Below are 13,538 nucleotides of genomic sequence, written 5' to 3'. Positions count from 1 at the left end.
AATAAATAAATAAATAAATAAAGGAAAGAAGGAAGGAAGGGATGATAGCAGGCCAGGAAAGAACACACCAAGCAGTTTGCCGATATGGGAAGCGCTCTTGATTTTTAATGCCTGCATCTTTTCTTCGGCATTTACATGCGCGCGCGATTCAGCAGTCCGGAATGCTGACAAATGGTGGGCAGTTTAGCTTCATTCCCCAAGTCAGAGCACCTCGCAAGAGGGCATCATAGTTTGTCGTTGCCCACTTTAATCAATTATTCAACGTGGTTTTAAGAAATACACTCATACCTTGCCCTTGAGATGGCGAGTGAAGCCTCTCGCCACTTGAATCGTTAATATCTGCCCATAAACTCCTGGTCTGTACTGCTATTACCGAAAAGTAGATGAAAAAATGCTACAACTACTATAAAGAAGTCTTCTCAGCAGAACATCGGTTTTTGAAAGGCAACTCAACTCGTGCTCAGTTGCGGAGATGCTTGTCTCATATTCTTTGACGTGATTGGCTGAATGCATTGCACAGAAATTCGCACAAGCCAAACGCACACCTTGAAGCACGTACTGATACGCACGATCAAACACTTCTCGGGAAGACAGCAGTAAGCAAAAGGCTACAGTTACAATTCTTTCCGCTTTATTTGGGGAAAACTTAGTTACAGATTTGATACATTTTTTTACAGCCAGTGTTGCTTTGCTTCCCTATTATACATTTCGTAGGTTATTTCTTCATGTATGGATCTGCAAAGGAAAATACATTTCACATATAGTATTTCCCTGATGTGGCTACCGTCAAAGCTAGAGAATACGCTTGATCTCATTAGGTCTGAGAAATAATTCTAGCGGACACTTTATGAGATAGCCATTTTAAGACTTTACATATAAGCTCTTCTAGGTTCTGTTCTGATTACGGAACAGCTGTATTCCGAGGAAGGCACATGGTTGTAAACGCATACTCTGCGTTTATAGAGTAGGGATCCCGACCTACACTAGTCGGGATTCAAACTGATGCAGGCATTTTTTTATTGTGCAAGTAATAAGTTATAATATGTTAACAAAGCAGAAGGCATATATTATAAAATATGTAACGTACGTGACTAATGTGTTGTGGACAATATGTCAAGCACTTGAACAGCATTCAACCTAGGGTCTTGATTCTGGAACGAAAGAAAACCGTGCTTAAGTTCATCAAGGATTGTGAGCTCTGTGCGTCTCAGAAACCTATATTAGCACTTTAAGTCATGAAATCCCGCACTATCCAGCTGTCTGTACGCGAAATGTGCACAAAGCAAAGAAAAAAACATAGCGAAATGCCTGAAGTCACAAAATACCCATAGAAGCAATAGCGTCCCATTTTAATTAAAACAGCTTATTCAAATTTATTTTATGGTTGCCCTACGGTTGCTACTAGGAACTGCATTCTTACGGGACAATTGCTCATGTAAAACAATCATTACCGTAATGATAAGGTAGCGATTGAATCACTAATCCATTGAGGTCTTGTAATCGGAACCTCCCCCCCCCCTTCCTCTTTTATGTTAAATTCATGCACTATTTTTTCATCTGCTAATCACTTTCCAGCAGAAGTAATTCCACAAAACTTGCCCCAATTGTGTTATTCACTATCGAGCTGCGTCGCTCACTACATTGGTGTTTATGGCGTGTATAAAGACATTGAAATCCCCCACAACAATTGCTAGGTGTGTCATACTGCGATATGACACACCTATGAAACTATTTTGAAGAATGTCGTTTCAAGAATACTATTTAAAGTTTTAAACACATATATACATCGCTGTTCTGTAAGCTGTAACTAATACCACACATACCAACATCGTTTACATGTTTAGAGGCCACAACAAATTTCTTGCATTTTTACGATTTCTTTCCAAACCGCTACTGACATAATTAGGATACATTTAGAAAGTGTAAGAAAATTATTGATTTGTAAATCACAAGATTCAGTGCGTTTCTTTTAGAAAGATGCGCTTGAAATGAGTTCATACATGACACCTCATTCGCGAAAATATTTGCAGTATTCTCTGTTTACGAAAACAGTTGATAACTTCGATTATATAAAGTTCTGCTGCAGTGCATATATTTCAGTTTCTTTTACAGGAAATACTGAGTGCTGAATCTGCTAACTGAGGTAGCTATACAATAGGCGAATTCAGTTAAATCTTCTTTATGTACCTATTGCTATTCATGTAATTTCTAACCACATACCAAAATAAAGGTACTACCTAATGTAATTTAGTAGGTTTGGAATAACGCCGTGAACCAAGGGTCATGATATAAGACAAAAGGCGTGAGTCGTTACGTTAGCGACACGTTATTTTTTGATGATAATAACTGTGAAGGTTTAACGTGCAACAAACAATATATCAATATGAGGCACATAGGAGTGGCATACCCCGAATCAAATTCGCCCGCTCAGGGGTTTTTAAGTGAACTTCATTGTCAGTACACATTGTGGTGTTCGCACTTTTTTCCAATCAATTGCAGCAGCAGTGTCCGAGAACTAAACCGCCAAACTTCTGCCCTTTCATATGCGATTTTATTAAAATTCATAGTGCACCCAAATAAAAGGTTCCATCTTTTTGTTCCTTTGGGTTGACTTAGATCTTAAAACCATACACGTATGATAAGAGAGAGCAGCCGTACGTACCCCTTGGAGCCAGTGACAGCGACGCCGGGGAGGGCAGGCATGCCAGAGGGTGTGAGGAGGCTAGTCGTTGGTGCGGTAACAACTCCAGAGACAGGGCTTGAAGCAACAACGCCTCCGCTTGGGCGTACAACAGAGGAGACAGATCCGGGTCTAACACCTCCGAAGCTAGGTCCGAAGCCACCGAAGCTGGGTCCGAAGCCACCGAAGCTGGGCCAGTAGCCTCCGTAGCTGGGCCAGTAGCCTCCGTAGGAAGAACCGAATGAACCGTAAGGACCATAACTGTATCCGGGGAATCCGAAGGAGCCTCCGTAGGAACCAAAGCCTCCGAGGGAACCATAACCGAATGAGCCGAGAGGGCTACCGTACAGACCAGAGTAGCCGGGGTAACCTCCAAGAAGGCCTGAAAGGCCACCGAATCGTGGGTAACCTCCAATGGATCCCATGAGACCACTAAGGCCAGAATATCCGCCTAGAAGACCGGGGTATCCGAGGCTACCACCGAGCACGCGTGATCCTCCGAGACCACCGTAAAAGCCACCCAAGCCAGAGTAGCCAGCAAGAAGTCCTGAGAAACCGCTAAGGCCAGAATAGCCACCTAGCAGACCGGGGTATCCGAGGCCACCACCTAACACACGTGCTCCTCCGAGACCACCATACAAGCCACCCAAGCCAGAGTAGCCGCCAAGAAGTCCTGAGAAACCGCCAAGGCCAGAATAGCCACCTAGCATACCGGAGTATCCGAGGCCACCACCGAGCACACGTACTCCTCCGAGACCACCGTACAAGCCACCCAAGCCAGAGTAGCCGCCAAGAAGTCCTGAGACGCCACCAAGTCCTGAGTAACCTCCGTATAGACCTGACAGACCACTCAATCCGCCATAACCTCCATAGAGCCCACCGAGTCCGCCAAGTGCGCCGAATCCTCCGCCGAGACCAGAAAGAGCACCATATCCACCGTATCCACCCATAAGGCCTCCATAGCCACCACCTAGCCAGCCGCTAGAGCCTCCCCATCCCAGGTTCCAGTAGGCCTGTCCTTGAGCGGCTGAAAGGAAACAAGAGTAGTTTTTTATATAAACGGTTACGTGGTCTCACGAAAAAAAAACGAAAAAGCATAAACTTTGTTTTACAGCATTCACTTATGGGGAACGAATGTATCCCAAGGCATACTTTATAGTGATCAGTGGTCACCAAAATTGAGCTTGCCCTGGCAAATAGGGTATGTCTCATTCAACCAGCCGGCCTATAAAATTGCCATGGTGATTACATAGATGAAGAAACGCTGAGAGTGCATTTTTACAGTGCTGTTAAAGAAGATTGCTGACGAAGACTTGCCAGCAGCATATCATTTTTTACACGTCTTTCTCATTACAACGTGCTGGTGCCTTGGCAGCACGCACTATATTTGGACTCAACTATTCACATTTGCTCATAGCTAATCTCTGGGCCTAGCTCTGATATGGATGCCTATCCATTATTCTTTGCACCCATTCAGTAACTGCTACTAATTACGCTTAAGCCTCATTTAACTCCCTCATTACACATTCGTTAAATATTTATCAAAATGATCAACCTTTTTGCAGCTATGAGCAGGAAATAATTGACTTGGGTTACTAGACTGACGGAGAGATTCAGACTTTAATTATAGCAAGCGTCTTAAACGTTTGACTGTGAATTCATATGCTGAAGGGTCCTTTCTTCCTGTCTATTTAATTTGTATAACCGGTGTCGAAAACGTGGTCCAGCTAGGTGACATAGGAAGTGCTGCTGAGAACATATTGGGTGAAATACTTGGGCAGCCAGCAAATATAAAGTATATATTTTGGAAATGCTGCAAATAAAGTTCGCTCTCTCTCTCTCTCTCTCTCTCTTTCTCTCTCTGGAAATGCTGCACGAGCGTGAACCCTATAAAGCTGAAAAATGTGTGCGGAGCCGGCAAATAAATGGGAGGAGTAAACAGCCTACTCAGTATTTTCTAAGGTCATAAATAACATTATAGGACACCGACTGCATTCTGAAAATACAAAGCAGAAATACTCATTTACATCAGGCACATGCTCGCTAACGTGTTTTAAACTATATGGCAATCTATACATCGGCTCTTTAACGTTTAAAGGAGCAATTATTATCAAATTTGCTCGTGCATTTTTGCGTCAACGAGTAGAAATCAACCCCCTAGTAGAGATTCGCGACTTATTACGCAACTGAGAGTCGAGTAACAACTTCTGTTATCGATTTATATCACTTACATCTAGCACAAAATAAAGTAACTTCCACGCTACGGACACGATTCAAGTTTGGGTAGGAGCACCTACGCACACCAAGCAATCAAATGAAGGGCACCTCTTAACATCTGAAATTTGATGTCACTTCTCCTTTAAAGGGCCCGTAAACCACCCAGAGGAAGAAATGTAGATGTGGCATTGCAGTTGTGTACGAGAGTACAGTCAACACTGGTGGAATTCCCCGCGTTTCCTCGTTTCGCTGTTTCCTTCGCTAGGCTGCGTTCGTCGGCTCGTTTACCACCTCGCCTAGTGCCCTTCCTTACTGTTGTAGGGGAGAACGCAAAAGGCGCTGGCATTTTCTAGCAAAAAACAGGCTTTTTTTCGCCCAATAGCAGCGTCTCTTGTACGCAGCGTCGTTTCTATTCTACGAAGCGTCAGTTGACATCATGCCAGCTGTTCTCGATAGAATAAAAAACACGAAGAGCAACACGCCAGCGTTCGCTGGTGGTTCACGGGCCCTTTAAGCGCGTGAAACAAGATTTTGGGCGGCTTAGCAAGATGGCACTCGATAGGTGGCACCGCCAAGTTGCTCGCGCAAGTTTTTCTGGCTGCTTCACCTCAGCCGCATCTCATCGCCTACGTAGTGACATGCACTGAGAACTCGGCTTTACGTGTGCCGTACGTGGTCATGGCAGCTTTGTTAAAAGCCATTATTTGCTTTTGATTGATCTACTTCTCAAATGCCATCTCTGGTCGCTGTTTTTCATGCAATTTTCGTACAGCAATAACTGAGCAGCAACTATGCTTCGTGGCGATTCGACCATTCCAGCGACGATAGGTGGCGCAGCGGTAGGTCAAAATGGCGGACGAGACGCTGATGTCACGAGCACGCATGTCAGCGTAGCAGAGCATGAACACGCGTTCATTGGTTCATGACTACTGAGACACCGAACTGCGTCACAGTTTATCACCGTGGGACATCTTCAGAGCACCGCCTACGTCGCTGGAATAACCGAATATTTTGATAGTGCGTAATCTGCTATGTGTAGATTTTGTTATGGAGTTAGCAATATTAACTTTAGCATTCAATTTGGTCACAACCGTGGTTTGGTTGATGTGAGAACAATACCATATATGTTCACTGCACGTAAGAAACGGTATAGCGTATCGCACAGTATCAGTAAATACTTGGGAGGTGCAGAATAGCGCACCGTAAGCACTTACGGTGTTGTCACTGTTACTGCGCATGCGTCGTAACGCGAAGCGCCGTACGCACTTGCGGCTCTCCCGCAGGAGTTCCTAAATAACGTGTGGCAATCACGACCCACGAGGCCCACAAAGGGCTGTGCGTAGCTTCCGTTTATTTAGGTTCGAGGTCAGAATGAAAAACCGAAAATTTTTCCCAGCGGGAAAAAACTCTATTCTAAAGCTCATATGGTGACAGAAAGTAAAGCAACACCCGCAACGCCTGCGAACTTTATTCTAAACACCGTACTATTAACATCGAATGATTCCGCCAGAGGCTGTTTCGTATTACCCTAGCTAGGACTGCTTATCAGCAGAGCTTTTTTTTCTCTTATAATTAAATCAGCATTCACCAACCTAATCATCAAACACGATGCGCTTTCACGTTCGTCTACACATACCAACTCACTCTTGCCGTAGAGATATGATTCATGGAGAGGGAAAGAAACATGTCAACGGCATCATCATCATGCGTTCTTGTTATACTTGCAATCTTCAGTGATAAGTTGCACGGAGTAGTTAAACATGAAACTACCTTACTCTGTGCCAAACACTCATTAGACGACATATGATGACGGAGAATATTAACAGAAAATTTTTATTTTCAGAACTAAACACGACAGTCCCTGCTTTCGTTTCGAAAGCATAGTTGAGAGGGACTTGAAAGTTATCTCACATCTTTTTTTACGGCCAGAAATAACATAACAGCTTTTAAAACAAGAATGCCCATGTTCTGGAACTGGCATTATAAACCAGAAGTTATAACGAAACGCCTACTGGAACAACATTGACCTTCGTTTTTGCCACCCCAGAGTAACGAAGCCGCTCCGTTGCCCTTTGCCGGGTTTTACATACTCTTCCTCTCGAACTATTCAAGATTTTGAATACTGCGTCGTCAAAACTAGAATCATATTGTTCGATTATCTGTTATTCAATTTGAACTCGATACTAAAATATTCAAACAGCCCTCCTCCCTTTTGTTTCTTGATTTAATTAACAAACACACTTTTCAATATATGGGTTGAAATTAGGCTACTACTACATACGCCAATTCTTAGCATTCGTGAAACTGCTTGTAATTCGTGGAGTTCAGTCTAGGTGGCAGCCCAACGCCGTGTTCGTGCTTCTAAATATGGCCAGAACACGTTGAAGTTTAAGATATTGAATCGCAGCGTCCGCTGCCTGTACTATCTGTAATGTTCTCGAAAGTCCATTGCTCTACGTTTGGTAGACGAATGGCGTTTTGCAAATTGTATTTTTTTTTCTTTTAGGGTGGGGTTGATTCTGAAGTTATAAAAACTGCAACACTATCAATAGCCTTGCAACCACCCTAATATTTACAATAAATAATGCTGCAATACTACAAGCAAGAGCGTTTTTTTTTCGTAGAGTTTTCGCTGCCAGTTATCGCATGCACTCTATTCCCACAGGATAAAAGTGTAAGCGGTGTTTGCATAGCGTATATTAAAATAATAAGATGTATTCATGCGGCGCACACAAACCGTCCCTGTCTTATTGTTCCAATTGTTCCGGAAGATGCTGAAAAGTATGGCACGTTTGTGAAAGCTTTATTGTGAGGGTAAATTTCCTGAATATAGATAGCAGAAGTATGTATGCTCAGCGGTAGTATGGTAGCTGCTGTCCTTCTTTTTTTAAAAATTGCATAATATTACCATATGTAAAAGAAGCACGTGAAACACAACATCAGGATACATGGGTTTCAGTCGTATGCGTAGCACACATGTAAGTATACTCACCAAAGCCAAGGAGGCAGACGATGGCAAGAACCTTTCCGTGCATGGTGGAGGATCCTTTGTCTTCCTGTCTGCAACGCTGTACTGCAGGGCGTTGTGCTGTGAGACGGCTATGGTACCGAGTATATATAGAGCAGTAGACTGCAATCCCAGAATTCCCCAGCGTTCAGGTGTTGTTGTCTTGTGGAAGTGTCTCTCATTGTCAGCCCCTGCTACACTGGTTTATAATAAAAAAAGTCAAGGGCAACGCAAACAATAAAAGCAATGTCGTTGTTTCGAAATTTGCGTAATAATTGCGCATACAATGCTCCGGCATTGCAAGCTGGAAAAATAAAGGAAATGACGTTGTAGCAAGCAGCATAACAATATATTTCAGGAAGAGCGGAAGCTGAGCGGGATTGTGTTAAAAGTGTATCCACGCAAAAAAAAAAGAATCCGAAAGGGACATGCGAGCATTTATTCATGATGCTATTGACCTGGATTATTAAAAAGACAATTTCTGTGTAAAAAAAGAAATCATATTGTGGGGTACTACGCCTCGAACCATGATCTCATTGCGAACCCCATGCACCGCATCGGGGAGCACCAGAATAATCTTTTCTGCGGCAGTTCTCGTTATCATGTTCCTACATCTTTACCCCCGCCGCGGTGGTCCAGTAAATACGGTACTGGGCTGCTGACCCGCAAGTCGCGGCATCAAATCCCGGCAGCGGCGGCTGCATTTTCGATAGAGGCGGAAATGCTGTAGGTCCATGTGCTCAGATTTGGGTGTACGTTAAAGAACCGCAGGTGGCCAAAATTTCTGGAGTCGTCTACTACGACGTTTCTCATAATCATACAGTGGCGTTCATTCTTACCAAGAACCCCAATAAAATGGGGCCACTGAAGCTGGGAAACAAACTCGCTTTTCGAGAATGCCAGCCCTTGTGTGCCTGAATAATGATAACACAAATATCGTTATAATTTAAGTTATTCCTGCGGTGAAGAGTACCAGTGAATGAGAGCATTCTCCTTTTATGATATAAATTATTTTAGGGGTGAAGCTCTTTACTGTCGAGGCTTGTCAATTGGCGTTGTGCGGCGTAGCAACCTCTAAAGATGACGATGATGATGACGATGAATAACACGCGCGTTCCAGACTACACGATCTGTTTATGTCCTCGCCGACCAGCACATGAATGGTACCCACTATAGGCCACGATGGAGATGAAGACACTGATGACAAGGCAGAAGATGATGATCATGTTCATGAACGACTGGCTTGTGCAGTATCTGAGCTCTAGGAATGCTCTACTACTAGTTTTATAATTTTAAATGACTGCAAACAATCAAAAACTTTTTTTTTCTTTATTGCCTTCTTGACTACAGGTCAAGCTAATATGACAATCACTATCACACGTGTTTAATGCGTGACAACGCGTCAAACAAAGATATTACATCTTCATTACAGTCGGTATTCTTATACACATCTCGCACTTTTATAACAGCTTCCACGAAACACTCATTAACGGATAGAACTCTCACATCACAGTGTCTGTACGATAGCATACTACGCCAAACCGAATGAAGACGAAGTACAAATATAACATCCAAATTTTGCACAGAACTATCACAAAGCAAAAAACGAATTCCATATGAAGTAAGTGGTAAATCTTTTTTTAAAGTCCTCTGTAAAATGTCCTAAAAGAAAATAGCGTTCTCACAATCAATAAACACATGTTCAATGGTCTCAGGTTTGTTACACAGCAGACAGCTGCTTCCCCATGGTACATACATCCCTCTCTCTTCAAGCCACGTTTTTACTGGCAAGGTTTCCGTATGAAGTTTAAAAAAGAAGGTTTTCACATTAGGTGGTATACAAATGTTTTTCACTCGCTTTAGTACGTCATGACCATATGATTTTTAATACCTTGAACGGTACAGGGGCACAGGAAAAACATTCTGTATTATGTCTTTCATAAGGCGCCTTCTTTTCACATTAGTTAGGTAATCTATCGAAAACCTCGCCCTTAAGAAACGATATGAGAACACAACCTCGCGCAAGAACGGTGACAAGGTGTGTCGTTCTCGCCTGTCTGAAGATACAAAGAAGTCAGGCATGTGGTGTAACAGCGTTGTTTGAAATAAAGAACGTAAAAAAGAGTCTCTCTGGTCTCTAATGAGCAGGAAACGTGATATTACTTGGTTAAGAAACAGATGGCACAGAGACAGCCCTCCTTGTTTAACTCGCCGAAACAAGTTCGTTCTAGATGTTCTCTCCCACGTAGAGCTCCAGATGAACGTGGCGAATATCCTGTGGACTTTGTGATTGGTTTTACGCTTACAACTAAGTACTTGCAAACAATCAAAAACCACTCGGGGAATGTGCCCAGAGCTCCTCGTTGCCAACTTCAGGCTGGATCCGATACCATAAAGCTGTAATACTGCAGAGGCAAAACGAAATTCACAACTCAACGCAACATACAATTTATGACCAATATACATTGCATATAAGCGCACACTGCTTGGCACTCATTTACATGCGTGAGTGCTTAATGGGAGTGGTCCATTGAGGTAACACTAAACGATCTCATTGCTTGACCAACTCATCATCATTCACTACGTGGATACATCGTGTTTTTGTTGTTGTTGCGAGCCAAGTTACTTGTTATTTGTTTTCTAGGTTATATCAGTTCACAGTAAAAAAAAAGTGTCAGCTTTGCCATAAAGGCGAAGCAATGAACGCGATAGCAACCATTTGGAAGGTCATGCGCAGATTGGCACAGCCTTTTCGCAAACAGAAAATGTGTAATGATTGAATTGACCTTTGTGCACCCGGTAACTACAGCAGAATCGTTCCGGTGAATGCCCAAGGCCAGCCAAAACGTACGATTGTTCCCACCGCGAGATAAGCGCACGCGTGAGCGTCCGCCCTGCCCGCTCTCTAGCGGGGCTAAGTACGCGCGGGGGGTGAGAGCGCGTGCCGCCACGTCGTGGCAACGTGGCGACGCGCGCTCATTGGACCATCTTGCTGGTAATGCTAAAAGCATGACAGTTATTTCCCCCCGAGATTCCCGTCACCAGCGGTAAGGGGTAGATATAAATAGCTTGTCGTTTGAACGTTGAAGGAGGCGCTCCTTCGTGGCTCAGTGGCTCACGCCTCGCAGTCACGTTCAGAGGTTGCAACTTCGATTCCCCGCACCTGAGTCTTTTTCTAGATTTTTCTTTCTTTCGTGCGTTGTCATATATATAGATACCTATACATATACGGTGAGTGACGGTGACGCCGATGAAAACGTCGACACCAATGCCAGCGGCAACATCCAGCCAAGAGTATTCATATAATTGCTATCGCAATAAAAAAACGTACCCTCGAAGAACACAAATACTACTTGTTGAGATTATGATTTGGTCACATTTATTGCATAACTTGCTTCTGAAACTTGTTCTTTAACTAGAAACCATTCAAAACCGCATTACCTGTACATTGTATACTGAGGGAATAATACGAGCAACGACAGAAGTGGCAAAGGAGGAAGACGCCCGATAGGCATTTTATCTGTGCCATTTTTCTTGCCGCCCCTTATTTAGTCAGACGAGAAAGTACATCAATAATATCTGTTTGCAATTACGTAGTGTTCCATCTTTTAATGAAGTCATTTTTGTATTGATTACGCACTCTGAGTACCGCTTAATGTTATATTGGCACCCAAAAATTATGTACCAAATTTTCAGAATTTTTTGCTTCTCGGCTGTTTTTTTGCCAGGACAATAGTTACAACACGAGGACAGAACGACGACAAAAAGACAAGAAATGCATGAAGGTATTTTTGTCATCGTTCTGTTCTCATGCTATAACTATCGTCATGTCATACCAACTAGCTCAAGCTGCCGCACTCCTATGTTTCTTGGCCATTGGTTAGCTGGCTTTGGAAGCAATATTACGAACATTTACAGGCAAGAAATTTATGGGGGTAGCACACGCTTCTCTGTATTGTGGTTGATATCGTATATTGGCCAAGAACAAAAAAAAAGAGAGATAGCGAAAAAAGGGATAGTTATGATACGATATCTGTAGCATTGGTGGCCAATCGTAAATGATATCGCAAAGAGAATAAATACATGTCCCCCACGTGAATCCTATTCCTACTTTTGCACTTGAATGTTCGCAAGTGTAAACACAATTCACCATTTCGTCGACTACGCTTTGTCCTTTCTCGTTCATGTCTCAAAACTTTCTCTTTTTTTCAGGCAACGAACACGAGAAAGTGACCCCGAGAGAAAGAACAATGTCCCATGCAAATCTGTTAAAAAAAAAGGCACAATGACGTCATCAATAATGCTAGAAACACGGTTGTGCGAAAAGAGAGCATTGCTTTCTGCGGCCTCAGATGACTTTGTGCTGCTGAAACAATAGGAATAAATAAACCAACATGAAAACGAAACAAATCCTAAAATCAGTGCAAAACAACGGTGGACGCCTGCTGTTAACTCTATGCGTAGCAGCGCTGAAGCTTTGCAGCAAAGTTTAAGCACGGCAAGGGCTTCAAATTAGAATCTATTCTCTCATGTATCAGTCTCTACCACATACAGTTATGAAATATTTCTTCGAATATAATGCGTAACTGCTCTCGCATGGCTCAGTACCAAGTACTCGACACAGAATGGCTGAAGTGAACCCTTATTTCATAGCATCCATTTGTTTGGCAACCGAGCACCTTTTTGCCGACGCTGAATTTCTCTATCTGTTCTAACATCTCTTCATGCCACAGGACTATTTTAGATATGGTACTTCTGCGGAGGGGGTTGATTTGTAAGTTCATGAACATCCAGCGCTTCGTGTTTATGTTCTTGCTATTAGCCGGACAAAGTGCACGTTCGATCGTATTCTGTTACCAGAGCTAATTCTAAATTTCTTTAGTCCCTTGGTAAGAACACTCATAGAAATCCTATACGTTGATACACTAAGCTAAGCTTCTGAGGCCTGGCTGAAAAGGAAGCAAGTCAGATGGCACTTACGTAGGTTGTCTGTTGAAATAAAACAAAAGAAAGTGGTATACAACTTTTATAAGATCGCCACACCAGTGTTTTCAGAACGAATGCACAAGTTTGCTAATTTTTTTATTTGAGGTGTTCTGTAAAGGATCCTTCATAATCTATGTATGGCTTCTTTAATTTTTTTTCTTGCGTAGCCATGTCAGCCACAGTCGAGCACTAATTGTGGTGCTCGCCTGCTGACCCAAATGTTGCGGTTGCGTTCCGTGCCGCGGCGCTCGCATATTGATAGCAGGGAAATGGTGAAGGCCCGCATACTGTGTGATGTCAGAGCATGTTAAACATTACAAAAGGTCGAATTTTCCGGAGCCCTCAACTACGGCGTTTCTCATATTCATGTCGCTGTTTTCCCACGTGAATCCTCATAATTATAGTTTGTGCGTAGCCCCACTACAGGCATGGTCGCATTATTATCCCTAGCTTCGTTGTTTTATACTATTCCCTATTGTGCTGTTTATTTACCTCCGGGTTGTGTGTCGTAGGGCAAATTTACAGTAGAGCACATGAAGCATGTGAAGGACGCACGACTGATATGATTATTCTATGCGAAGTGCAGCTTGCTATAATGCCTTTACCCGTGGTGAATATAGAAGCAAGAATACAAGGCAAGAACGAAAC

At 43.0% G+C, this 13,538-nt stretch overlaps 1 protein-coding gene across 1 annotated transcript; it reads right to left on the bottom strand.

Annotated features, from left to right (window-relative positions):
• Window positions 1–609: 609 nt before the first annotated feature.
• On the bottom strand, window positions 610–8,047 carry LOC142817859 (uncharacterized). Its single transcript, XM_075895744.1, has 4 exons — window positions 7,890–8,047; window positions 2,663–3,707; window positions 1,088–1,151; window positions 610–735 (listed from the first exon to the last, which is right to left on the bottom strand). The coding sequence occupies exons 1-3, from the start codon at window positions 7,930–7,932 to the stop codon at window positions 1,133–1,135; spliced, it is 1,107 nt and encodes a 368-aa protein (XP_075751859.1). The 5' UTR covers window positions 7,933–8,047; the 3' UTR covers window positions 610–735; window positions 1,088–1,132.
• Window positions 8,048–13,538: the final 5,491 nt, after the last annotated feature.

Source organism: Rhipicephalus microplus, chromosome 5 (assembly GCF_043290135.1).
Source record: "Rhipicephalus microplus isolate Deutch F79 chromosome 5, USDA_Rmic, whole genome shotgun sequence".
Classification (NCBI taxonomy): Eukaryota; Metazoa; Arthropoda; class Arachnida; order Ixodida; family Ixodidae; genus Rhipicephalus; species Rhipicephalus microplus.
Note: the sequence above shows the minus strand (reverse complement) of the source record. Positions and strands in the feature narration are given on the sequence as shown.